The 26566-nt window shown below is 45.4% G+C and overlaps 1 protein-coding gene across 1 annotated transcript; it reads right to left on the reverse strand.

Annotated features, from left to right (window-relative positions):
- Positions 1-1758: 1758 nt before the first annotated feature.
- pde4a (phosphodiesterase 4A, cAMP-specific) lies at positions 1759-20169 on the reverse strand. The gene is made up of 15 exons (XM_053442808.1): positions 19159-20169; positions 17388-17573; positions 16949-16985; positions 16725-16795; positions 15903-15952; positions 13819-13931; positions 8735-8828; positions 8440-8603; positions 7908-8006; positions 7642-7806; positions 7390-7489; positions 6853-7007; positions 5967-6089; positions 4145-4327; positions 1759-3943 (listed from the first exon to the last, which is right to left on the reverse strand). The coding sequence occupies exons 1-15, from the start codon at positions 19350-19352 to the stop codon at positions 3437-3439; spliced, it is 2241 nt and encodes a 746-aa protein (XP_053298783.1). The 5' UTR covers positions 19353-20169; the 3' UTR covers positions 1759-3436.
- Positions 20170-26566: the final 6397 nt, after the last annotated feature.

The following is a 26566-nucleotide window of genomic DNA, read 5'->3' on the forward strand; positions in this document are numbered from 1 at the left end:
AATATACTGATATACTTTAATAGTTTTTTATATAGATGTTTGCTTATTAAATGCATTTATTCACAAAATGACACCTCAGCTCTGTCAAGAGGAAAAAAACTTTCATAAAAATAATATAATAAAAAATAACTTGGACACATTTTACACATTACAGCAAGATCATTTACAAATATTACAATCATTTCATGTAGTTTTTTTCCCTTGAATAATCGTTCTTATTTGTGAACAAACACATGAATTAAAGCCCAGAGATTTCTTCTCAGAGGGAGTCAGTCTGCGACAAGGAGCTGACAGCAGCCCCGATGGGAACCAGCTCGTTAGGCCACCATGGGACGGACATTGAGGCTCTCAGGCTAGTAATTAAAGTTACTAAGAAACAGAGGTGAAGTCCAGAGTCAAATAAGGACACATTTATCTATTTGAACACGTCACATCGTATGTGACTCCATCGGCCTGCGTTTGACTTTATCAGACAAAGAAGTTCAATCTCACTTGGATGATAAGGAGAGAAGGACTAGTTTGTTTGATTATGCCTCTAGACAGGGGTCAACGTTGACTGCTGCACAATGAGGGTTTGTGGTTTGGCCCAATGGGAGAGAATCAACAAGTGACTGTGCCAATGAGCAAACCCAGTCCCACACTGTCTGCCTCAAAACCTGACGAAATAAAGTGCTGGTACAAAGGGATTCATTTTTTTAACAATAAATGTGCACAATTTAAAAAAAAGTGACAGAATGTTGGAACAAGTGAGCAAAAATAGAACGAATGAAAACGTGAGGATGTGGCCTGCAGTGCTTCAGTGTTTCACTCAACAACCTCAAGTGGTTATTTTTCAATCATTAGGACTTGGATAAATTTATAATTTACAATCCAATATTACATTATGTACAAGAGTGGTAATGCTTATAGCTATTATCGTCATAAACACGTGATTCATTTTCCAGACCATCCACCAGAATGATATAAAAATAAACTGTACACAAACTGTTCAAAGAAAACACTTCCCATGGTTTTCTTTTCATCATTTAAAAAGAATGGCAGCAATCAATCAATTGAATAATTTTTCTTAATAAGAAACAATTGCTACAGTATCGTGTTTGTATGGCAATTCAATATTAATGTTTTTATAGCTTATGACAGAACAAGAAGCCACAAAAACAAAGCAACATCGTTAAAAGTAAAAGGCTGATGCATACGGGAATCTTTTTTTTATTCTTAGTGACTGCAAGAGTAATCCTGGATTCCCATTCCACCAGTAGAAAGCCTGTGTGGTGGCCCCGCAGCTCTGCTCCATCCTGCGACGGAGCAGGTCAAACACACAGGCTACTGTTGCACCGAGCTGTGGCGTCTTCAGATGAGCTCAGTTTCTGACCTGCAGGAACTTGCCCTTACCCTCTAAAGATCCACACTCATGTTCTTAACAATAATTATTAATAGTCTTACCCTGTGAGAAAACAAACACCTAAACAGACTGTGACCTATTTAATCTGTGCTGATCGGACCCTATAAACACCGTTCGAAGACATGTGCTGATGCCAGGGAGTGAATGCACACAACACATATGACAACACCTTCAGCGTCCTGCCACCTCTTTCTGTAACTCACCCGCTTACTCATGACCACACACACAACCAGCCACGCAAACAGACTCACACAAGCCTTAACTCCATCACGTCAGTGAATGAATATCTGGTCAGATTCCAAACAAAAGGACGTCCATATTCATTTTCATCACCTGTAAAACTCACCGTCGTCGTCATTTCACCATCCTGATAAAAACAAAACCCAAACACAGAAACAACATTACAACTAATTGGCAGCAATGTTTCCCTTTCCCCTCTGAATGCAATGCTGGATACATCGTGTATAGACTCACTGATACTCACAGAAATAAATATACAGACGTGATATAAATATACTGGGATATCTATTATATATCTTAGAAATCTACATACTCGCAGGTATGAATCCTGCTTCTGACATTAAGGCAAAAAAGCATCAAACATGACAAGGATGTTGAGGGACTTTCAGACCTCCTTTTGGCCGTGTCACGCTTTCTTTCCCTGACATTCTGCCTTCAGCGTTCCTTCAAATCACTCCACGCACCGATGTTTCTCATCCTTTACTTTGGCGAGAACTGTTTGGGTATGAGGAGACGTGAACGCACGAGTGCAAGTGGGATGTGGGATGAGCGAGTGAGTGGAGATTTGTTCTGCTGAGGAAATAATTAAATATCCCTTCAACATATTAAGCAAGTGCTAAATAGAAAATAGGCAAAACTTATGCTTCCAAGCATCTCATGGCTTATTATTAGAAAGTAAAAAAAAAAATCATTCTAATAAGAAAGAACCATAAGCTGGAAAGAGTCCACTGGGGGGCTGTGGTGGTGATGGTAGTGATTGCTCTGCATCTAGAGTTCTGAGTTATTGTATCACCAGAAGAGCAACGAAAGGAAGACTTACAGCGTAAAACATGTCACCACAGAAACTGTACGTGTGAGATACACACCACAATACTATGAACAATAAAGAGAGATCTTGAACGAGAGACAATCAAAAATGACAACAAAAATCAGACACTCCTGTCCCACAATGCATTGCTTCACGACAGCTCCAATCAGGAAGCTGGTGTTTCAGAAAGGCACAGAGCCATCTTGCACCAGTAGCACTCTCCTCGTAAAGGGAAAAGGGGTATGGGACCTGGAGGCCCCTTCGTCGCAGCATCTTCCTTTCCTTAAATTGTATTTCTTCCTCTCTCCTCTTCCTCCTCCAACTCTGTGGATTCTCGAATTTTTTCTTTCCGACAGAAATGGAAAAAAAAAAAGTCACTTGGACTGTGGCTTTTCTGAGGAGAACGGTTTCTGTTGAGATTCTAACAAACATGAATTACTAATACTGACTGACACTAGTTAATACTTCGTTAAGAGATGGCTTTTTCCAAAGAGATTCTTTACTGATCAGTGTCCCTCATGTAAATGCACACATACAAACATACAGTCAAGTGTGTGTGTGTGTGTACATATGGACTACATTGTCCCGCATGACAAATGCAGGCACACACACATTGCATTGATGTGTTCTTTGTGACTCCTGCTCTTGTGTCTCATATGTGCGTATGTCACTTCATGTGTGTTTATGTGTGTGCATTTCCAGTCCCAGAGTGCTACGCCGTCTTCAGTTGCCCTTCGATAATGCTCCTCTAAATTCCCCTCAGGTCAAAGTTCATCGTGAAAATATGCCGAAGGACTTGTCGCCGCTCCAAATCTACAGTTGCTGTGTAATTAACTTCTCTTTAAGCGATTTTTTATTTTTCCCTTTTTGAAAAATATATTTAAAGGTCTGTATTGTCATTGCAGTCTTATTTGTTCTTGGTTTGGCCATGGAAAGGATAAACAAGTTAATGTGTGCAAGTGAGGAGGGAGATGCAGGAGCAGAACTCATGTATCTTCAGCTTGTGAAGAAGAATCCTCGTCTTCCTCTACAGGACTTGTGTCAGAAAGTCTCTCCTTTTCCAATGTCACCTCCAGATGAGTCTTCAGTTCCTCCTCCTGCTCATCCCCCACCTCCTCTTCATCCATCGCCACCTCGTCTTCTTCTTCTATTGTGTCCTCAATTTCCTCCACAGCCATTGTTTCTTCCTCTTCTTCTTTTTTATCCTCCTCCTCTGCCTGAATGACCTGCACCACGTGGTTTGGTGTGGGCTTGTCACCCTCGTCTCCCTGATCTATCGGAGAACTGTCTTCAAGGGTGAGCTCAAACTGAAACTTGTCCATGCAGACGTTCAGATCCTTGTCAACAGGAGGTGGCGAGGGGCTTTGTGGGATATTACTCTGGTACCAGTCCCTGTTGTCCTCCAGAGTGTCCAAGATGTCCTGGGCATCGGGGTGCACCAGGTCGCCCCATGTCTCCCACAGCGGGTGGACAATGTAGTCGATGAATCCCACCTGAATCAAGAGAAGAAGCGTATCACTCACATGTCAACTAAAGCACAGGGGTGTCATTTTCAAATGCTGCAAATCGGCATTAAAATGTATGAGGGTGACTGCTGTGATCAGAGATGATGGATCACTCTCTGTGCTGGACTTATCGCCCCACCTTCAGCATTAACAGATATCCTGTTGCGTGTTTCAGTGCAGATCATTCACCTGGCTCTTTTCCACAGATGCTGTGTGTTTGTCGCACATGGGACTGATCTCCATCCCTCGCTCCCTCTCCTTATCTCCCTGCCTGGAGAACTCTTCCATGATTCTCTCCGTCCATTGTCGATACACGGCCAGGGGCTTCGTAGGATTGCTCAGGTCAGCACAGTGCACCATGTTCCTCAAAACCTGCAAAACACACATACTGCTGTTTTAGCATCATTGTGAACACCCTACACCGTCCTGTATTCAGATATGTACAAGGATTATTTGCCTTATGCTGTTCTTTACTTGAATAAAATCCAGGCCTGTGTTTCTAAAATTAGGAGGCTTAGTCCCCCCCACCTCTCCTCCTGCCCCTTCCTTCAGTTTCCGCTCAAAGTTCGTAATTTTCAAAAATCGACTTTACTGTTTTTACGCTGTCTTAAATTTGTCTCCCACTGCTTCGATGATGGTGGAGAACGTGTACTCTAAGTTTATTTTGTGCAACCTGTCTGTCAAAATTCCCCAGCCAATAGAATGCAAGGTGTAGTGATGACCAATGCAATTCTTTGAGAGCCGGGCTATGCGCAAGGCTTAAGGCTATATTAAAGACTGACCAGTACGTGACCAGCTCTCCTGAGTCTGTTCATCTCCAACTTCACAGAACAAATGCACATGCTGTCACGGCCGATGTTTTTAAGACAGGTGACAGTGTAAACACTTTTGTCCACAGAAGCGCCAAAATCAACGATAATGAAAAGTTGGATCTTTTAAAAAAACAAAAACAAAAACAATGACACCTTCATGGAGCAAGAGTCCCTGGTCAACATGGAGCAGCTGAATAAAGGATCGCATTTAGGATTGTTAAGTTATGGGAAAACATTTGCTAGCAACTATAAACAAAAAAGCAGTCACCACAATGTTTATTTTTTACTCTGTATTTTATAGAAACAATACCAACAGCAAAGGTAACTGAACCGCGAGCAGAGCAGTTCCATTCGTCATCACAATTGGTTGGGGAACTTTGACAGACCTGTTGCGCAACAATATCCAAACGCAGAAGAAGAAGAACGAGAGCAGAGAAGGAATCTGAGAGCAGACGTTTCACATGCACACAAAAGCAGCGTAAGTGCAAAGAGAAGAGCTGGACCGCAGGAGAAGCAACAAGCAACAAAATATATGAGTGCAAGTGAGAGCATTACAAAATAAATAAGCCCTGCATTCAATCCGAAAGACCATGCTCTTGAATAAAGATAGGAAAATAAACATACAACTCCAGGTACAATAGATCACCTCACAGTCCTTCCAACTCAATCCCGAAAAGCTCTTTCCCAACACAACTTCCTCTATTTCTTCATTGTCAAAACAACCAACTCCCACCCCTCCATCATAAATATCTCTGCCTTAATTCTACAGATTTGTAACAGAGAGTTAAATCCGATACAGCATTGTTCAACTCCTTGTAATCTCCGAGCAGTTAGCCTCATTCATGAAGATACAGCTTCTTCTGGTTTGTATGTTCCCTGCATAGCCATAGCATGACATCTTGACGAGGGGCACATAAATGATGACAAGGTCATGTCTCCCATGCACAGGCTGTATCCAACAAAGATTCCACAGGAGCCACACAGAAACGAAAATAAACCTTCACCCGAAAAGGCTTATTTACGGCTTATCCAAACCGATCCCTTCACTCTATATATATATTCAAACTTGGGTCTTGTACCAATTTTCACAAGACCCCTTTTTTGATTTTATAGCACTCTGAATTAATTGCCCATACCATTCCAGTGCTTTGCAACTGACTCAGAACATTTGCTAAACCGCAAAATGTATGACATCTCACCTGTATCCGATCATTGTAGTGGTCTAGCAGCAGTACTCCAGAACTTGTCACCTTCTTGGTTTCCACCATCGTCTTGAGATCTGCCAACAAACTCATGTGTTTTGACATATCTGTTGCCAAAACCTGGAGAGAGGGGAGATTGATATGAATGCATTAGAGAAACTAGAGTGGCACTTAGACGAGCGCATACCAACGCTAAGGCCCAACAGTCCCCTTAAATTCAATCAAGCTGCACCAAATGTCACAAACTCATAGAACTTATTTCCCTAAATGTGGCGGATTATATTTTCATCAAGATCCATGAATTAATCCCTTGGAAAACAGTGACATTTCTGTAACACGCCCTATCTCACAATGTTAAAGAAAGAGTAAAAGGTCTTGGATCTGCCCCCAAATTTAATAAATATCACCCAGAACGCATCCTTTCAGCAAGTTTTGTGGAATTTTATTATTATTTTTGTAATCTTGCTTACAAATAAAGGGACAGTGGTATAAAAAACAGCTGGGTGGTAGAAGATGATAGAGAGTTAAGGAGCAGCTGATGAGAAGTGAGGAGATAAGATAAGATAAGATACATTTATTGTCCCACACACATGCACACACACACGACATGCAAGGGGGGAAATTTGTTTTCTGCTATGACCCATCTGGTGTACACAGGAGGACACACAGAGCAGTGGACAGCCATGCACGGCGCCCCGGGAGCAGGTGTTAGGGGAGTAAGGTGGCTTGCTCAGGGGCACTTAGACAGTGGGGTGGGGTAGGCAATTTGACAGTGTGGAACAGATCCAGGTGTTGTCCGTCCAGGTATGTTGTTTTTTGTTGTCACTCCGTGGATGGGGGGGTTATCTCCGCGATACAGAACAAGTGAATGGACGACACTCACCATATCGATGACGAGTTTCCTCAGGCTCTGTCTCTGCCTCTTGCTGAGGTTCTGGAAGATGTCACAGTTGTCCTCGTGCAGCAGCTTGAAGCCCACAGCTAGGTGATGATTCTCCAACACAGACTCATCGTTATACATGAGGGCCAACTCTGAGTCTGAGGGAGGCACAATACAACATTGTTGTCGTCATCATCAGAATGCTCTCATCACCAGAAACAGTGGCGGAAACTGTTCATAAATGTGCAGATTAGATTAGAATCCAGACAGACGTGCATCTCCAGTTAGAACAACTGAAAAGCCACAATTCACACAACAAACATTTTTAAATGTTAAATAAGTGTTTCTCACTCTAAATTAGGCAAACATAACAAATCTAATATATAAAATCATCTTAAGGCCAGATTTTAAATCCATCATTATTTCACTCTAATTATTTTATTTTGCTTTAATATAATCCATCAAAAAAAATGTACATAACTAGTATTTAGTGATTCTATTTTAGTACATTGTAGGTCTCTTAATCTCATTTCAACTCACTGGTGTTTATGAGGAATTGGTTGGACACTCCTGGATGATCCACATCGTGGATGGCAGCGGCAAATAACGCAGCTAGAATCTCTAGATCAGTGAACACCGCCTGTCAGAGAGCGTTGACAGAGAACAGACAAAAACAATCAGAACTGCAGCATAACAGTTTTTTTGCAGCGGGGGGGCTGGTATTTATGTGCACGTGAGGTGATCCGTGCATTTGGTGTGTTGGTCATTGGAAAAACCAGTAGAGGTATTTACATCTAGAGCTGGTGTGGACAGCAGTACGTGTGTTGACTGAGTGACATCTGCAGCATGGAGGCTGTTGTGGTAAGCCACATTGGCATGATAGTGGTCCTCCAGGGTCATTACATAGGTGACAAATGTGTCCACTGGGATCCGAAAGGTCTTCAATAGATCTCTCTCCTGCACCGGGGGAAAGTCCACAGGGGGGTCATGGTCGCAGATAAATGAAGATACATGTTATAGGCTACTGTATAATCCAAAGCCTGGTTTCTCTCACTCACCTGGAAAATGGCAAACATTGTGCAGCTGAGGGGTCTGTTATTAGAGAATTCTGCCACACGAAAGATATTAAGGCCCCACTTGTTCAAGTCGCTCAGCTCCTGAAGGCACAACGGACAACAATGGCCCACATCAGCACAACATTCCAGCAGTTTGTGTTAGGTTAGAGGAGATTGCATGAAACTTTAATGGCCAGAGCGATGTTTTTGGCGTGCTGTGGGTCCTGCCTGTGACAAAATTGGTTTCTCCTTATGCAGAAAATTGTACCATGATGATTCTAGAAGGAGAAAACTCAGACTCTATGTCAGAAAGATGCATGTGACATTTAAGCTTGTGGAAAAATGTAGGGTAAAAGATGTAAACATGTGTATGACGGACCTAGATGGAAAGTTGGATGGATGGATGGGTGGAGTAAGGTAACAGGAAATACATTGTCCCTGTCCTTTGAAAATGCAGTGTTCTTACAGTATGGCTGAATGTCTCCATATGTATGTTTTAACTTGCGTCTGATAGGTGGTTTTTCAATCGGTTTACCCTGGCTAATGCATCCTCATGTTCTGTCTTCACACCGAAGCGAGGCATGGTGGAGTTGCAAAGGCTGGAACTGTGCGTGAGCTTCTTCACACCGCTGATGTGACACATGGGCTTCTCCCGCTCCCTCAAGGTCGGGGACGGGATGTCCACCTCATTCTGCTTATCTAGAAAAGATCAAAGGTCAAAGGTCAGCCAGGATGGAGACTTGTGGGAGGATTGTGCGTGACCTTGGGTCAAAGCTATAAGGGTACATGCTGTGGTGGATGGATACAAATGTCTGGCAGGTTTGATTTACCTAGAAAGGTAGTGGAGATGTATTCCGACACCTGGTTCCCTGAGCGACTCATCTCTGACAAATGGGACAGCTCCCTGTTCAACATCCTCTTGAACTGGGGGGAAGGACAGAGACAGTGAGAACCTTGAACAGCAGTTGCAAAGAATAAAAAAGCATCAACGGTTACAGACAGGTGTTTAACCTTCACAAGTTGGACTGAAGATTCAATTTGCATTGAAAAAACAAAAACATTTCTGTGATTCAAACATGAGAACATAAATTATCACCCTCAGCCTGGATCTATTCACTAAAGAGTGAGCAAATCAAATATGAATCATGCCTCCTCTTTGTCTCAGATGAGAACATAATGTTCAATACCTCAATATCCTGTGCTTGCATTTAGATTGCATGTGTTGATATGCTACTGTAACATGGCATCATTATATGAATTGTTCTCTATACATCTGCTATGGAAATCATCAGCAGGTAGTCGGCAGGTCCTTGCAGTACAGACACAAATGTGATTAAGCGAATGCATTATCCCTGCAGACAGAAAACTGTCCTCCTGAGTGTTCTCTCAGATTTTTCAGCTTTTATTTGTATCTATAGATAAATCTACGGAGGCTCGACAGTTCTCCGTCGCTCAACTCATGTTAAGGCACAATGCGATCCGGACAAGACCCCTCTGTCTGTGTCCTACTGACTGATCTTTCACACATAGCTATCTCCATGGCAACGGGAGCGGTTGCCGTGGCAACTGCCTCCTCACAGTCAATCCTTCAGCTTGATGTGAGAGCGGTGGCTGCTTGGGTGACAATCTGAGGCAGGAGGCAGGTGTCTATGACCTTTGCCAAGGTCAACCCTCCCCTCTACCACTGCCTTCCTCTCTACGCCACTCTGTTGCTTACATCTGCTCCTCCCACCCTCTCAAGGTAAACAACACTTTCCACTACTGCCCCCGAGCACCAAAATCCTGCTCTGTCACAGGCTCAACTTTGCCTCTCTACCGTTTCACACACTGCATGGGCTCCCACTGCCTTTCCCTCTTTTCCTGTCAGTTATCCCTTTTTTTTTGGCATCCATCCTTTTCAGCCAGAAGCTCATTATATGATAGGCAATGCGAATAGTTCCTCTGACAACAAATTGTAGAAGCCGTAGGGTCATGAGAAGCCAGGAAATCTAGATCAGTATAGTGGCACACTTCGGCATCAGGCTCAGACCAAACCTCCTCCTCTTCTCTCTCACAGTCTCCCGTTCCTTCCTTCCCTAATGCTGTAACGCTGAGTCATAGCTGCCAACCAACACTTCCACAGTGCCAGTCCGAGTGCCAGGACAAACAACACTCTTCCTCTGACACTGACTAATGAAGCAAACATGCGAATGCTGCAGAGACATGACCACGGACACACACACTCATACACGTGAATAAGTGAGGGACCCAGGAGGGCTTTGTCGTCTAACTATGTTCATGAAAAACATGCGAATATATATGCACACAGGCTAAAATGTGACCTACTCAACTATAACTTCCACAATATGATTCAGAATGAAAAAAGACAAGTAAAAGGACAAAGGTAAAAGATGGAGATGAAACATTGTTTTGGTAACCCAACGGATAGAAATCTGACATACCTAAAAATACTCTTATGTTCTCACACCTAAAGTAAACTGGAAAATAAAGAAACAGCCCCTCAGTCCTGAGACAATAAGCATGTCCTCACACTACACACTCTGCCTCCTTAAGCCTGTATTGAGGCCAGCCTCAGGGTAGCATGAGAAAGATAGAGGGATGTGGGACGCAGGTGTGGAGGACGGAAACGGACATTATGTGACACTGCAATGTACCTGCAGTAAAGACGGCTGGACTAAACATCACAGAGTCCCACAGCTGTTTCTTAGACTGTAAGCAGCTTGGTGTGTATGAGTTTTGGAAAGAGGAGCACTGAGATTAATATTGTGTTTTTGTTTACAGTGCTGCTGTAATATAGAAGCACTGAGCAGAGTTAATAAACTCTTGTACTGCTACCACAGCTCCCTGTTCCTGCGTTTCATGTTTAAATTCTGTAAACAAACACGCTCGCAAATAATCTGCTCTACAGTTTCTCACAAATCCACTGTCTGACACACAACACCATCCGTCCCAACATCAAATCAGTGTCTAATGAAGTGAACTCCCATGCAACATCTTCTGAGACCCTCCCTTAAAAACATTCAAACGGACACTATCACTGTTGGATTAAGAAAAAGACAGGTAAGAGTAAAAGTAGTTAGTTTATCAGTTGTTTGCACATGTAGCCTCCACAGTATATTATCCAAGATGGCCACTGCCAGGCCTTGTTTGCCCTCTGCAAGCTCTCCGAGCCCTACCTGGTCCCACCAGCCGATGAGCCAGGGCCTGGAGCAGGTCTCACAGAACAGGTCCACTAAGGGCGTCCTGCGCTCTGCTGCTGTCCCACCCCCCTCCAGAACCCCTCCAGCCGCTGCACCAAGGTCCAGCTCTGCCCGAGCCCTCCCCTCCAGGGGGCTGTAGCTGGAGGAGCGGGGCAGCCTGTAGCCCCCTGGTACAGGCGAGGGGCAGGATGATTGCATCGGGTCAATGGCCTCCACCACACCCATGTTTAGGGTAGTAGGGGGTTTGGGCCGATGGCACAGGCAGGAGGTGCGGTAGTGGAGCGGGTTGGGGGTGCAGGTGCCCCAGTGGCATGAGGGTGTCGTACGGGTGTGTGTGGAGAGGCCACAGCCAGTCAAGCCGGGACACTCCAGAGTGACGGCTGCCCCGAAGAGGGGGCGAAGGAACAGGGGAAGGGGGTGAGGGTAGGGGCTGCTGGTGCAGACTGTCCTTGCCTACATGCAGCACCCCAAAGCCAGCCACCCAGTCAGTCCACAGTCAGGCTCCAGCCTCAGTGTGGTCCAAAGATGAGGGTCCCCCTGATGGGCAGACCAGGAGCCCCCTGGATCCGGCTGCTTTGGAGACTACATCTCATCCCATTTGCTGAGCAGACTGACCCAAATCTACAGTCACTGCAGGGTAGAGGTGGATGGGAGCCGAAAAAGGGAAGATGAAGGGAAACAGAGGGGGAGAGGGAGCGAGGGACCGTCTGAAGGGCACAGAGAGGAGCCAATGGAGGGGAGGAGAGGGAATGTGAGAGAGATGTAAACGAATGAATGATGTTGTGAGAACTGTGCTGCTTGACAAACAGTAATAAAAGATTCAAATGATGGAGGTGAGAGGACTGAGGAGAGGGTGATGGCAGAGCATACAGAGGAATGGGGTATCTACCGATGGAGGTGAGGAGAGCTTGGATGGCAGCAGGAACATCGGGGAAGGGAAAAATAGGGAAATAAATGATGAGAGCAGGAGGAAAACAAGGATGGAGAGGATGAGAGAGGAAGAGAGAGAAAGAGACAGAGAGGGGTGCTGGCAGGCCTGTAGCAGACGGTCAGGCTGAAGAATCACACCAGAGCTGTGGTCTGGAAAAACACGCTCCCTCTCCCTGCATCGACTGCCCCTCCCCCACGGTACGGATCCAGAGGCCCGGCCCAGTCCTACCCGTGCATCAACCCTGTCTGTGCCGCCTCTCACCGATCTCAGCAACACTCAGTCAGTCCATAGTTTGTCGGGCTGCGTCCTGATAGCTCTGTAGCCCATTGACCTGCTCCCAGTCAATCCATGCCTCAGCTGGCCAAAATGCCAGAGGTCTAATCCTGCCGCTTTAGGCTGCCGTTCCTCCTCCAATTCTGTGCCTCTTGCGCCATTTCCCTGGATGCTGTAGACAGCTCTCGCAAGCTAATCAGGCAGTGTGGCTGCAGGCGCGTGCGTGTGTGTGTGTGTCTGTGCTTGCCTCCGCTCCGAGCCCGAGTGCGCATGTGCGACTAGACAGCATGTACGTCTGTCGGAAAGATGTGTGTGAGCGAGGGTGTGAGTGAGAGTGAGAGACTGAGTGGGAATATTCATGTGTGTACCTCCATGTTGGCACAGTGCGTAGGATTTCAGCAGCCTAGCTGTGGCTGCTAAAAGGCAGTGACATATTCACAGAGACTCTGTTTACCCCAGGAGACTTCTCTTTGCACATTGTATGTTCACACACATAAAAGCACCCGGACACAAATGATGTCCTCAAAGCTTTCCACTGTCATATGTCCCACAGTGCTGTCATCATAAGCCTGATTATACGAATAACACCATTAATAAACAGTGGAGTGCAATATGGGAAGGATGTCGAGAATAAAAGGTATACAGCGCTGTGTCTTTAAAACCGAGCACTATTAAAGGAGCATTGCCTCTATGTCATTGGTTGTTGCCCAAACCACATGGCTCGTGGTCAGAGTGTTAGGCCAATGACTAAAAGGGAAGGGCAGACCCTGCTGCTGTTCGATAGCAACCAAGGTTACAGCAGAGACATCAGCATCAGGACCAGTCCCCCCTCCCTCTCATGTCCTCCCCACCCACAGACCATCCCTCTCCCTCCCCCCTCTCTCTCTCCTTTCCCAATGCCTCCACAAATACTGTACAAATGCATACAGAGCTTGCCCATGTGCGCGCACACACAAACACACACACACACACACACACACACACACACACACAGGCATGTAGGTGTGCTGTGATAAAGAATGCATCAAAATCCAACCTCTCTGCGCGTCATTGCGACCACAAGCGCTTAACCAATAATATTTGTCAATTTAGTTTACCAAGATGGTTTTTACCACATATGGGGTACAGCCGACATTAATTATTTACCAATGCAATTACTACCACAAGGCTGCAACTAAACCCAGGAAAAATTCTCTCAACACCTGCTGCTGCTAATGCACAACCCAGCACGTGATGACTTCAAGAGCAGATCGATTATTTTTTTTTTGCTCCACCTCCATATGGTGGAGCTGTGTATTCACCACTGAGTATCTTCTTAAACAGGCAGTTAGCATATATTTATGCAAAGCTGCAGCCCATTGAAATCCTTTCTCATGTCGTGGTGAAATATTGAAATCAAATATTTAGATGTTCATGGTGAAAGTCGGTTCATCTGGGAAACTATGTTGAGTTAACACTGAGGTGGAGGGGGGAGGAAAATACACGATTGTGTGTGTGGACAGGTGTGCACCTTGTTGGAGGCCATCTCGCTGACGGAGCGGTGGGTCTGAACGGTCTCCAGCTGGTCCAGACACCAGTCCAGCTCCTCCAGAGTCTCCCGAGCCATCTGCTGGTATGTCTCCTCTGGGAAGGACACACACAATATACAGCATATATAAACCAGCAGGAGCGAAAGAGCACAACAGTGGAACAGAACAGTGACCACATGATAAAATATGATATGTGGGTGTTAAGGTTCCGTTGTGCAGCTCAGTAAATCGACACAAACTGAATTTACAATTTAAGAGTTGAGTTTCCACTGTTGAGTAAAACAGTGAATGCGTTTTGAAATGCTCCTTTGGGGAAAATATGCTTCAGCTAGTGATTAAAACAGTGAAGGGGCAAATCCACCAACAAAACTGAAACATGAGACATGTTACCTCTAACTTATAATCAGACAAATAGTGCAAACTTTTTCGTTTATTTCTAAGCTAGATAGCTTTAACTGTAAAACTGATTGATAATAAAAAAAACTTCATCTGATTGGCTGACTGTAAGTTACACCGTCCTAAGGTTTGTTCAAGTTTCAACAGGACAGTCGGCCAATGTACGAGTCACGTCCCGAGTTACAGTACCGAGTTTCAATACGAAGTAACGTAGACTTTACTCCGTAGTGAGCACACCTACACAGCACTTAAAAAAATGTTCTTAGGAGGAATGTGCACGGATGTTGTTTGTCGTGGTTAGCCTGTGGGAGCTAACAAGCTGCTAGCTAAGCAACAAGTCTGGTTGGTGTCGCTTTCAGTGTGGATGGGTGGTGTTGGTGGAGGTGACTGGGAGCGGGGCTGGTGGGTTCGGAGGCGGGACTGGTACCGGCTGGGTGGGGCTGAGAGAGGAGTCCGATCCCCTATGACTCATAAAGGGGAGGAAGTATGAAACAAGTCTTTTCCATAACATATTTCTTAGAATTGACTGAGTGAAACAGTCTGTGAAGTGACTTGTGGGTCCCTATTGACCCCTTCAAGTCATTACGGACAATAAAACGCCAGGAAATGTCTTTGACACAATATGGGCCCTTTAATATTTCTGATGCTACAACAATGGGTTTGACATCACACTACCATGTGCCTATTTTTGTGAGTTAAACAAAAATATAACTCAATTCAAAATATCATAGTTATCCCACTAAAAGTTATTTACACTAAAATGTATTTACATTTTAGTGTGATAACAATGATATGTTTCCGTGGTTGAAGTGTTTGAGTCCACAAAACACTTTTGGAGTCTCCGGGGTAAACAGCATAGCAGCCAAATGGGATACAATTGAAGTAAATGGTGACCAATTCTTCAAACGTATAAAAACAACAGATAAAATGGCTCCATGCTGCTCCTCTGGTGTCGTCTAAGTGTCTGTAAGCCCTGACATTCAAATTCAACTCGAAAAGGTGTCATTTACACCCTGTTTTAAGCCTAAATGTCCACTGGGATCCACACACGGCAAAAAGAATAGTGTAAATGACACCATTACGAGTTGAATCTGAATGTTAGGGCTTCTGGACACTTGGATGACACCTCAGGAGAAGTATGGAGGCATGTTATGATCTAATCTGTTGTTTTTATATGTTTGAAGAAGCGGTCACCTTTTACTCTAATTGTATTAGATCTTGCTGCAACACTGTTTACCCCTAAACTCCTGAAACTCAAACACTTCACTCACCCCTCCTTCGACATAGTGATGAGCAGATAATGACTGAATGTTAATTGTGGGGTGCACTATCCCTGTAAAGCATTTTCTCTCACTTTTACTGTAGTGAGAGTTGAAATTAATTTATTGGCAAATAAAATGCTATTTACTCTAAGTTTGTTCTCTTCTTTAAATATATATATATTATAGCTTAAGCAGCACTTTTTTATGACTACCCATTCTCCTATAATGTCAGTGACATGTTTAGTGAAACAATTCTCTGACCACATGATGTTCTTTCATATTCTGCAGTCGTTTTCTCTGCTCGTGATGCGTTTGGGGAGCGTGGGAGCCTCTGAATGTCCTTAAATCTGTGAGAGGGGACTGTGGGACTGTTTGGACCCAGAGTTTTTAATTAGCTGACAACTTACCAGAGAGTGTAGCTTGGGGAACAGTGGGTTGGCTTGTCACTGGTGACCTCCTGTGGACAAACATCTCATTACATTAGGAAGAGAATAACACACTGCTGCCCCCTGCTGGGGTTCAACACACATTCAGCATCACAGGGTGAGGCAACAAAAGGCTTGGCTCACGGAGAGGAGATAGAAATATGTTCATGTCAGTTACACATTTTCAAGAGAGAGACAGACGAGTGAATGTCGTTGAAAACTGGACAACAATGCAATGTGTTAATTCTTAATTTCCTGAGCGAAATTATCCTATTTCACTTCAAAAATTGAAGTATCCAAAAATAGTCATGGACAAAGCCTGAGCTGTGCTCACCTCTCAAATAACCGTTGTGTTCTATAATTGTGTAGTGAAGGAGGCATTTTCAGGGCACAACACCATATAATTATAGATGCTGTTAATTCAGTGGTGCAGTGCTTTATTTATCATATTGACGTGGAGCTAAAAGCCTGCCAACTCCAGCTCCTACTGTCTACTGCATTACAAAGGAAAATCATTTTTTGTGTTATTGACCGGCTGCGTTGTCTGAGTATAGAGTCAGGGACATGCATCTGAGGCTCGGTGCTTTCTGCACTCAGTCCTCCGCCAGTCGGAGAGACGCCACATAATGTAGATCATATTTTCCTTCAGCACGGTCTGATTACGATAAACTGGTTAATCATGGTGGCAAAAGTGTTCCCCCACGGGAGCTAGAGAGACATCAGTAAAACACACACTGCAAACAAAGCCGGCAGTCGTGACGAGTGTGAGTGGGGGGAAGGGGTGTTCGGCAGCATGATACTGACTTGTTAGTGGGTGTTGTGACATTGGCGAGGATGGTGAAGTTGCTTCTTACAGTTCGTAGGCTGGCCAACACCTGGGGGATGGATGGACAGCGTAGGAGGGAAAGAGGGGGGGGGGGGGGGGAGGGAGGGGGGGAGTGGTGGAACAAGTTCACTGCACTTATTAGCCACTTTTTCTAATAATTTGACAGCGGATGGACTTGTCAGAAAAGGCGCGCAGAACATACCTGAGCGAAAGGGGTGACGATCATGTCTTCGGCGTGCCTGCAGGAGAGATTTGAAAAAAAAAGGAAAAAGAGTGGGGAGTGGGATGAATGTGAGCGGTCTGGGCAGCTGAGGTGCTTGATATTAGTGTTTATATGAGAAGCTGTGTCTGCGAGCTGGGTGTTTACGAAGACCTATGTGGATCAAAACAGAGAAATCATCCTGAAACACAGTAATGGAGGGTTTGGAGTAGTTTGGACTTTGCATAAGACAAACCAGGAAACGGAGCACAACAGTTAATCATGATTTCATGAGCATGTAACTTGCATAATTACAATCAAAGCCACCGCTGGGTTGATTTGGATAATGTCTGTGCGTGAAAATGTGTGTGTGTCTGAATGAGAGGCAAAAAAAACATGTTTCAGCTGCGTAATTGATCCAGGACGATGGCTGCGTGCTTACCCCTCACTGTTGACGGAGGAGTTGCGCGACATGGTTTTGGGGGACGTGTCATAGTCGGAGTCCGAGCGGTACAGGAAGGACTCCCTGCGCTGACTCTGGGGGAAGGAAGGATGGAGCACCACCCCAGGACTCGCCTGCGAATCCATGGGACTGCGACCCGGCGAAGGACCATTCTCCGAATCGAAGCTGAAGGGTTAGAGAAGACAGGGAGGCAGTCAGGTGCATGTCTTTTACGCTCTTATCTGATGGTGACACCAAAATGTGTCACGAAACGCCAAACCACCCAAACACAAGCCGCTTCTGAGAGAGGAAGTTGAAGAGAGAAATGTGTGACAGACGCCGCAGCACTAAACCCATACAGCTGCCACCCTGCAGTGCTGTTGGATTTGCAGACTGCCACCGAGGTGCCTTGGGAATCACACTTTACTAATTAGTCATATTTTGGAGCAAATTAAGTGAACAAAATGAACCGCATCCTCCCCGGCTTCTCTTCGAGCCAAAGCTGTCTGAGGAAGAGAGTGATCGAGTGGTTAGATTTACAAAACAACCTCCTATTGGACACCAGAAAGTATTGAGGTGTTTTTTTTAACATCAGGAAACAGAGGAAAAGAGTCAAGGGGGATATTGGCATCCAAACAGTGGCGGTGATTAAGGCCCAGTGTTTTGGGACATTTGCTGTGCTGTGAATCGATGTGTTGCCTTTTCAAACGCAGCATCAGTCCGCTCAGCATCTGTCCTCGCAGCATCGGACCGGCACATGCCTGATTAACATTAAATCCAAAACACAAGGCAGAAAGTAATCTGCCAGATCCAAAGTCAAGCTTAACCCAAAGGAGACGCGGCAACATGCTTCTCGAGTTACTCTCATACCCTTTTAACCAGCACCTGCAGTCATGGAAGCCTTAATCCTCCAGCAAGCCCTGGATTCAAAACAACCTCACACTATCTTTTTCTGAGATTAAATAACAGAGTCGATATCTCAGCAAGGAAATGAAGTCTCTATCGATTTAAAGAGGGTTTGGTATCAGAGACGAAAATTTCTTTTGCACTTTTTGCATTGACAGGACAAACGCCGATTTATCAGAAACCATTGGGGAAATTGAAAAACTGCTAGAAATAGTTTCTGGGTTTGCTATATGAAGATATTCATATGCAATCGTCACCTTCCTGCCGCAGTCAAATGTTTGGACGACAGGAGCAGATAGAGAAGCACATTGCGGTGTCGCTGCAGCATCTATTTTTAATGTAGTATAACTTTTATCTCCGCAGCACCTCCCTGCTCCTCCTAGACATTACTTGCCAGCATGCTAGTGAGCGGCTTTCACTTCATCTTCTAAAATTAAGTGTGAAGAGTGATATTTTTAGAATTTACTTCCAAATTGGCCAATTAGGAGCCACTCCTCTCCCCCCGGAAGGCTGAATATGACTGTATGGCGACAGATCACATTATCATTAAACAAGTTTCTTCAGTAATGAAAAAAAACAAACGTCTGCCAGGGGGGACCTCTGCAAGCTGCACACTCTAATCCTTGTTTTTAATTTATTATATTTTTTTCCTGACAACTTTGAGAGTAATTATGAGACCCGAGTCTTGTGAATGCAGCACGCCAAATTCTCACCCATCAAGTGTCATAGCAGCATGTGCAGGGATCATATTCTTCTCCAGGGAGTAATATTACCTTCACATTATAAACACACAATAAATATAAAATGGCAGGTTAGTGAGGAGCAGGCTAAATTACAGATCAGTGGCTTGGATGCAGAACTGTACCTGCAAACACAGAACGAGGAGCGGCTGTGCTCCTGAATACTTCGGTTCAGTTTCATACGCCGAAACAAAGCAGAGCCACCGTGTCCACGAGGCTGATCGACCGGTGACAGGGGCGAGGTGAGAGAGGGCGCAGGTTCCGGACCCTCAGGACTCTCCCACAACCTCATCTGTCGTGTCAGCTTTCTCTGACTCATCGCCGCCCGCTCTGGCCCTGCCGGAGCCGACCAGTGAAAGAAAACTCCCTCAGCCTCCACTTGATATCGGCTGTCTCTGCTCAGTTCGACCGCCGCCTCTCCCACGCAGTCCCCCCCCCTCACATCATTTTTAGTGCGTCGACTCACGTCTGAGGCAGAGGGAAGCACAGCACCTGCTGTACGTGCTGCAACCTGTCCTCAAACCAGGGCAGGATCTAATAACAAGGCCCCTGATCCTCCCTTTAGTCCCGCGCCCCCACGTGTCTCATGCCAGAGGAGTCAAAGTGCATCAACATGCATATCCAGCGCTGTGATCCTCAGGCCCTGGGTGCTTAAGCTCCAGTTCCCCTCCTCTCACTTCCTCAGTTTGTTCTCTGGATTTATGCAGGTCTCCTTAATCCTTGCCCGTGCAGGTTTTTTTTGAGATTCCTCTGTTCCTCAGCACTGGGAGCCTCACAAGGAACTCTTCCGATAGGTTATTCCACCGCCGAGTTGCACTGCTGCCGCTGAGAGCAGCCGGCTCAGAGGAGGCCTGCCATGACCTCGGCTAATTTGCTAAATAACTTGCATTGTAACCTTCATGCCGTATCTGTTACTTTTGTCCTCTCTTGCCCTCCCCACTTCCCCAAATGCAAGCATGTGCTCGCCTTATCTCACTGCTCGCAGTTCCTCTGCAGCAACAGGAAGGCTGATCAGTAAAACCAACACAGACACACAGAGTCCGCGTGAGGGGGATTTGAAGAGACGATAGAGAACGACCCAGAAAGAGGAGGAGAAAAAGAAGAGAGAGAAAAAAATCAGGCCATGAGAAAACGGATTGACTCATGGCCCTGTGTAAATGTTTACATGTTCTGGGGAAGAGTGCGAGAGGTTTACGCCCAAAATATTTTGTATTTTGACACCAACAGCCTTGCTCACCAGCAGCACTCTCCTTGGCCTTTCGATGTGAGCAGACACGCAGCTACTTTAATATTCTCCATGAGCAACAATTAGACCATGAAATAAGCTTTCAAACAAGGTGCCTTAGGTCAACCACAACTAATTCAGTGATGACAATGTTAGGCAGCCCCAAGCTGGATTCTCCTCTTCTTCTTAGTACACTTACATGGCTTCATTTGGAAAACACACAGCAACTCTAAATAAATAAATATTTTACTGCAGTGTCAATAATAGAAAAAAAACTATATTGGAGGTATCGAACCCCTGCAGGCGTCAGGTTTACTGGCGCTAATGTTGTTGAGATGTTATTTATTACTCTGATAACAGGGGGTATTGATTAATAGCTTGGTTACCGACTCATTAACCCTGAATGTACCAAAACGGCATCTGGAAACGAGGCTGTGTGCAAGTGTGAAGAGGGAAGGAAACAAGTGGTGAAGAAGTTCTCTGTAACTGTTGCAAAGATGAGTTTGTGCAATTTGGTGCCAATTCACACAAAAATCCGGATCTACTGAATTTAGATGTGGTTTGAGAAGGGGACTGTTGGGCCTGGAGATACGCTTCTAGTTTTGTCAAATGTAATTAAAAGGTTTTTTGAAGAAAAAGGGAAAATAATGATTTAAAATTTGACCTTTCGGTGTCAGAGAAATAAATGATATATTACAGCAAAGTCACAAGCTGCAGATTTCTGAGAGAATTTAATTTGTGCGAGTGGAAAAGTCACACTAAACACATCTTGTTTCTGGTAGCAGGAATAACCTTTCGTCAGTGTTTGGAATACAGATTGGACCTTTGATATTGTGCTTGTGTGTGTGTGTTGTCTCTTTGACAAGCTCCATTTGTGTGTTTATTCGCGAGGAGACACAAAGACGAGAGGTATGCACAGTTTGAGTGTGCGCTCTGCACCAAACAAATGAGAGCACAAATGAGTCGACTTGTGGATAGTATCTGTTTTTCCTTCAGCCTTTTTCTGCAAGAGCAGCTGGGGAAAAAAAGTTAAAGACAAAAAAATAAATAAAAAAATAGCAACCCGACACCTGCTGCATGAATTCAATGTTCCACCTTTCAGCAAGCAGCTTAAAGCCTGAGCTGCGAAGAACACAGTGAAGATAAGATGCCCTGTCAAGTTGTTTCCTCCTCCCCTCCCGCCTTCCACATTCAGCTGCTTTCCCTTTTTTTCCCTCCCTTCTTTTCCTGCTAGCGAGTAGCTGTCGTTTGTTTATGGCGCACCGGGGACGGATGGTGGAGCTCATCTTGGAAAGTCACTTATGAAAAGGCCTCACATCCAGCCTGTTTGAAGAGTGCGTTTTCAAAGATCCGACGTTGGGAAAATGTGGAGAATTCTGATTCACACGACAGTTACTATTGTGATCTCAGGAGAGCTGATGAAGAGACAGGTATTCGGCTGCCTATTAAATACGGAGTCCCAGCTCAATAAAAGCTGGTGCAGCCTGTGAAAGTGACTCATGCACACGCAGACACAAACATACGCACAAAGTTAATGTTTAACATGCCCGTGTCCATCACCCTCTCTCCCTACAACACACACAGGAACACACACACACACACAAACAGATGAGCAATAATCATGAAGCTCTTTTTGTCACTCAGATACCATAAAAAGAAAACCTACATGTACACACACACCTACACACAGTGTACCAAGGGGGATCAGAAGTCGAGCTGTGGGCAGCTCTCTCGGTCTCATGATGTGAAAGCGGTGTCCCTGGAGTGTACCACTGCGGACAATGACATGATGATCAAAGGTTCCAGAGCTACGGGGATTTCGTGCCAGCTGAGTGACTCCTTCTTATGGACGACAACCAGCCATCTCAGCCAGGATGCAGAGGAGCACATTGAAGCCGCCGTCTCTCGTGTAACTACCTGACCTGCCTCCCTCTGTTAACTCACTGAGATGCTCTGTCACGTACATCAGGGACAAACCCAGGCTAGTGAGTGTCTGTGTGAGGCCACGTCCTTCCAAAAATCTCTGTCCACACAAACCTTTTGGCTCCTTGTTAGTTTGAATCCCCGTCCATACTAATGCACCTGAAAACACACATCACGTGGCCGCTCAAGTGCACCAAGTTTTGACACTGCAATGGGGCGTACAGCTTCTCCAAACTTCTTGAACTTTATCGCTTGAATGGCACATATGTGTAGCAGCAGTCATGGATTTCAAATAAAATACGTAGTAATGTGGATTTCAATGGAAAGGCAAAAGTTCCAAAAAACATTATTTTGCTAACCCTAACCATCGCTGCATCCTGGCGAGAAGAATGTTTAAAGAAAAAACGACAAACAAGCGAGAGTGTTTTTCTCCCCTCTGTGGCAGATTGATAATGGGTGCAGCCAGACCATTCTCAAGCGCTGACACGAAGCTGTATGCGCGACTACGGACATGTTGACAACAATACTGTGATTCATTTTGCATGAGAGATGTGGTCACTGACTCGGAAAATGTAGAGCTCATTTATCGCATGTGCATTGGCTGTGTAACAGCAAGCTGAATGGTACTCAGCTTGAGTAAACCCATGCACAGGTATTGCTCGAGTACGACACTGGTTATTAAATTAACGCCGTGCATGTCTCATCTTGGAGAGAATCCTTGTGTTGCGGAATAAGCCGGGGGAAATTGGACTGTTCTGCGGCGGCGGGTGATTGGCTCTCCTCCTGGCACACATTTCTGCAACAAAAGAGAGAGCCTGATTCTCAAGTCATTAATACAGCAGGCTTCAAAGGGCTTCGGAGTCAGCGCTGCGATTAGTTTAATTAAACCTATAAGTCTGTATGAGAGTGTAGAAGAGATTGGAACACATCCCCATCATTGACAGTCTCTTTGCCATCGATTATTCATTAACAGCCGTCACAACGAAGACCCCGGCCGAGGAAGGCTGCTGCCACATCAGCGTTTTCCCTCGGGTCGGTGTCAGCTTCCCTTTCCCCCCCATCACACTGTGCGCTGCTGTAAAGCTTCTCAGAGGGGAGAAGGCCAACACTCAATCATTTAAGCAACCTTAAAAAAACAAGAAGAGAGAGAGAGAGAGAGACTCCAGTCAAGCCCCCGCTACCCCATCCCATTTTCTTCATTCTCCTCAGATTAAGTTAATGATTAACCTCCCAGTGTCCATCACCCACTCTCCCTGTGTACGACACACACACGCACATGGGCCGTACTCTCAGCATCGGTGGAGAATGAGGAGTTATTTCCTGCCCCCGCTTCCTCCTCTGCCAAGCAACCACAGATGCTTATTTCCACGTGCAGTTTCAAGCCCCCAGCCCCACTATACTCCCCTCCACCCACCCATGAGCTGTGCCTCACCCAGGCATTTAGCACCTGGCTGATTGCTACCAGTGTGGGGGTGGCATTGAGGGGAGTTGAAGGGAGAGCGGAGTGGGGGACTTGCAAATTGGGAGAGGGTGCTACTTTTATAGGGCTGACCGTGTAATCACAGCTGTACTCTATTGCTGCGGTTGAATCATCGAGCACAGGGGTATTTATTATGGAGCACTCTCAGGCTGGGGCACGCTGTTAGGGCAACATGCCCGTCTCTGACACATCTCAAATGACATGTCCAGAGAAGGCTTGCCATCTCCGCTTGCCTCGGCTCGTCGTTTGTCAGGCAATCACAAGTGAGGGAGAGGGAGAGAGACAGAGGCACGCTCGAGCCTGCTTCCATTTTAATGTCGACATTTACAGTACGTTGCACAAGAGGCCGGAGATCTGAAGGGAAAGCGCTGGCGCCACGCCACATGGGCAAAGAGGGGGCATCTGGCCACGGGAGCTTCACAGAGGCAGGGATAAGAATAAAGTGATGACACATGAGGAGAATAAAAGACAGGGCAAGGGAACAGGGACACGGGTCAGTGCGACACCGACAGACCGCCCAGCGCCACTGGTGAAATGACCTAATCTTTTATCACCAACTCAATGCAATTATATAATCTTCTGCAGTTGTCACAATCGCAGCCATTCCACAACTTCAAATTGTGTATCCGAGCTCTGTGACTTCTCGTGACCTGGGTGCTGAACGCTCATTAAGCTCATCAAATTACTCGAGTTAAGAAACATCATTATCTCATTAGCATACTTCCCAGCATTCATCGCATTTCGAATTAGAGATCTCCAGAAACCCTCTCTGTCCTCCAGTGCGTGACAGCAGCTTGTTGTGAGTCTTTTCATGCATGGATCTCAGATGAGTCAGATATTTCCTCATATTAAAAAATGAAAACAATGATAAGTCCAACCACAATATAAATCCTCTCCAACCCCTCCCTCCACATTCTTAGAGCGGCGGTGACGTCCATGTTTCAGTATAATGCTGCACCGAATCTGGCTGTGCACAGTATAATATGTTTATTGATATATATAACAACCCTGAGTGCATCATCGCTGAAAGGACTAATGCAACAGGGAAGTAAATCTGACTTGAAGCTCTTGCTCTTGGCTTTCAATAGCTTAGGTTTATCTTTAACCCTTGAGTTCTACATTAAAATAACCAATGACCACAGAGAACAAGAAGCTCCTCTGCTTGATCAGTTAACAAAGCATGAATGCTGTCGGGTTATTTATATTTTTAGGTTCTTTAGTGGCCCTGACGTTCCTTCAGCCCATATATTCTCTGTCCACCGTCCCCTCCCTTGATCGCCCCTCGTCTGTCTGCTCTAGGCGTAGCTTCTCCCACCCATCCATCGCTCAGTCGCGCTGTGCTGAGATCACAGAGCCGGAGATTACAGCAGATTATCCTGCGCACAGGATCACCAAAACCAACTCCGGGTGGCCGAAACACAGAGCCGGCCGCAGCCTCTGAAAGAGCAGAACACACGCCGTTCAGGAAGAACCCGGAGGGATTGGCCGCAATCACACACCTGGCAAATGCCACAGGAAAAGGGATTTATTCGATGGGCTACAGTAGACAGGATAATCAGCCTTTATTCTGCAGAGCAACAGGCCCTCCACATTGTGAAAGGACAGGCCTCCTAATCTATTAATGCACTGTGCAAAATAAATTCTACCCGCATTGAGCGGCTCACGACAGACACACTAAGCTCGTAGCGGTGGTTTGCTTTCACCTGGTGATTTCTTTGGGCTTCTTTGCGGTTTGTAGCCTTCAACCCACCAGCGGCGGCCATCACTTTGCATCACCCTCAGTAAATCTCTGAACTCACGGGAGTCTCTCCTCAGGTGGAGGCCGACTCATCCTGTCGGCACCTTGTCGCCTCTACAAGTTGCTTGAATTTCAACTCTGTTCGGATGCAACTTTGTGACGTGGCCTCTCTGCACGGTACAGAAGCTGATGTGTGTTAGATTCCAAATGCTCAAATGCATTGAAATCAGACATGCAGACCTTTTGTGGTTGGTTTGGATCTGTACAACAGCACATTGGTAAATGGATTGCACTTACAATGCCCTTTCTTGTCTTAGATCGCAAACACACATTGATACATTGCTCCAATAACACACACACACACACACGTTACATCAGGGCCAATCTCGGAGCCCATCGATTATCATCTGATGACAAATTAGCCTCTGCAGGCAACAGCCAATATTTTGGGGCTTACATTAATCGTACACTGTTTCTCCAGCTAGTTTCTTTATTCACACAAGTCGAACGTTTTCTCTGCACAAAACACAAACACCGATACTTTTTTGCTGGTGTTTTAAGCCCAGATGACATTTTGGCTTATCTTTATAAACAACTATTTGCATACGATTGATTTTGGTCAATGTGTTCCGGCTCTTTTGCTCTCCACACAGGCTGTTTACCTGTGGGCAACCAAAGCCTGCTCGAATGGGATTGGTCAAACTAGAAACCATGTTTTCCAGCCGTAAAATCTAGTCCCTCGCCTACAGATTCTGTGCATTCACATGAAAAATATGTAAATAGGGATCACACATCAGAGGCAATTTGAGGCTCAGTATTATTGCCCGAGGACACGTCTTCCTACATGTCTTCCCTGATGACGTTCTGCCAGGACTCTACTGCAGCCATCTTGAGATCATGCCTGTTTTTTTTGGCCTTTTCGCTGTCAGTCTGCTCCTCAGGAAGTGAAACACATGCTCAGTTGCACTAAGGTCAGCTGGCTGACTTGGCCAGTCTAGAATGATTTACCGTTAAGCCATAAAAAAACGGAATCATGTCGCCGCTGCTGATGTTCCCTAAAATGAAGTGACTGTGGGAAAAGGGCCACAAGTGTTCACCCCAAACACCACCAGAGATCAATACAGCTGAAGGTCACCACTTGAATTCATAATCACCATCTCGGGCTAA

Source organism: Pleuronectes platessa, chromosome 16 (genome assembly GCF_947347685.1).
Source record: "Pleuronectes platessa chromosome 16, fPlePla1.1, whole genome shotgun sequence".
NCBI classification, from domain to species: Eukaryota; Metazoa; Chordata; class Actinopteri; order Pleuronectiformes; family Pleuronectidae; genus Pleuronectes; species Pleuronectes platessa.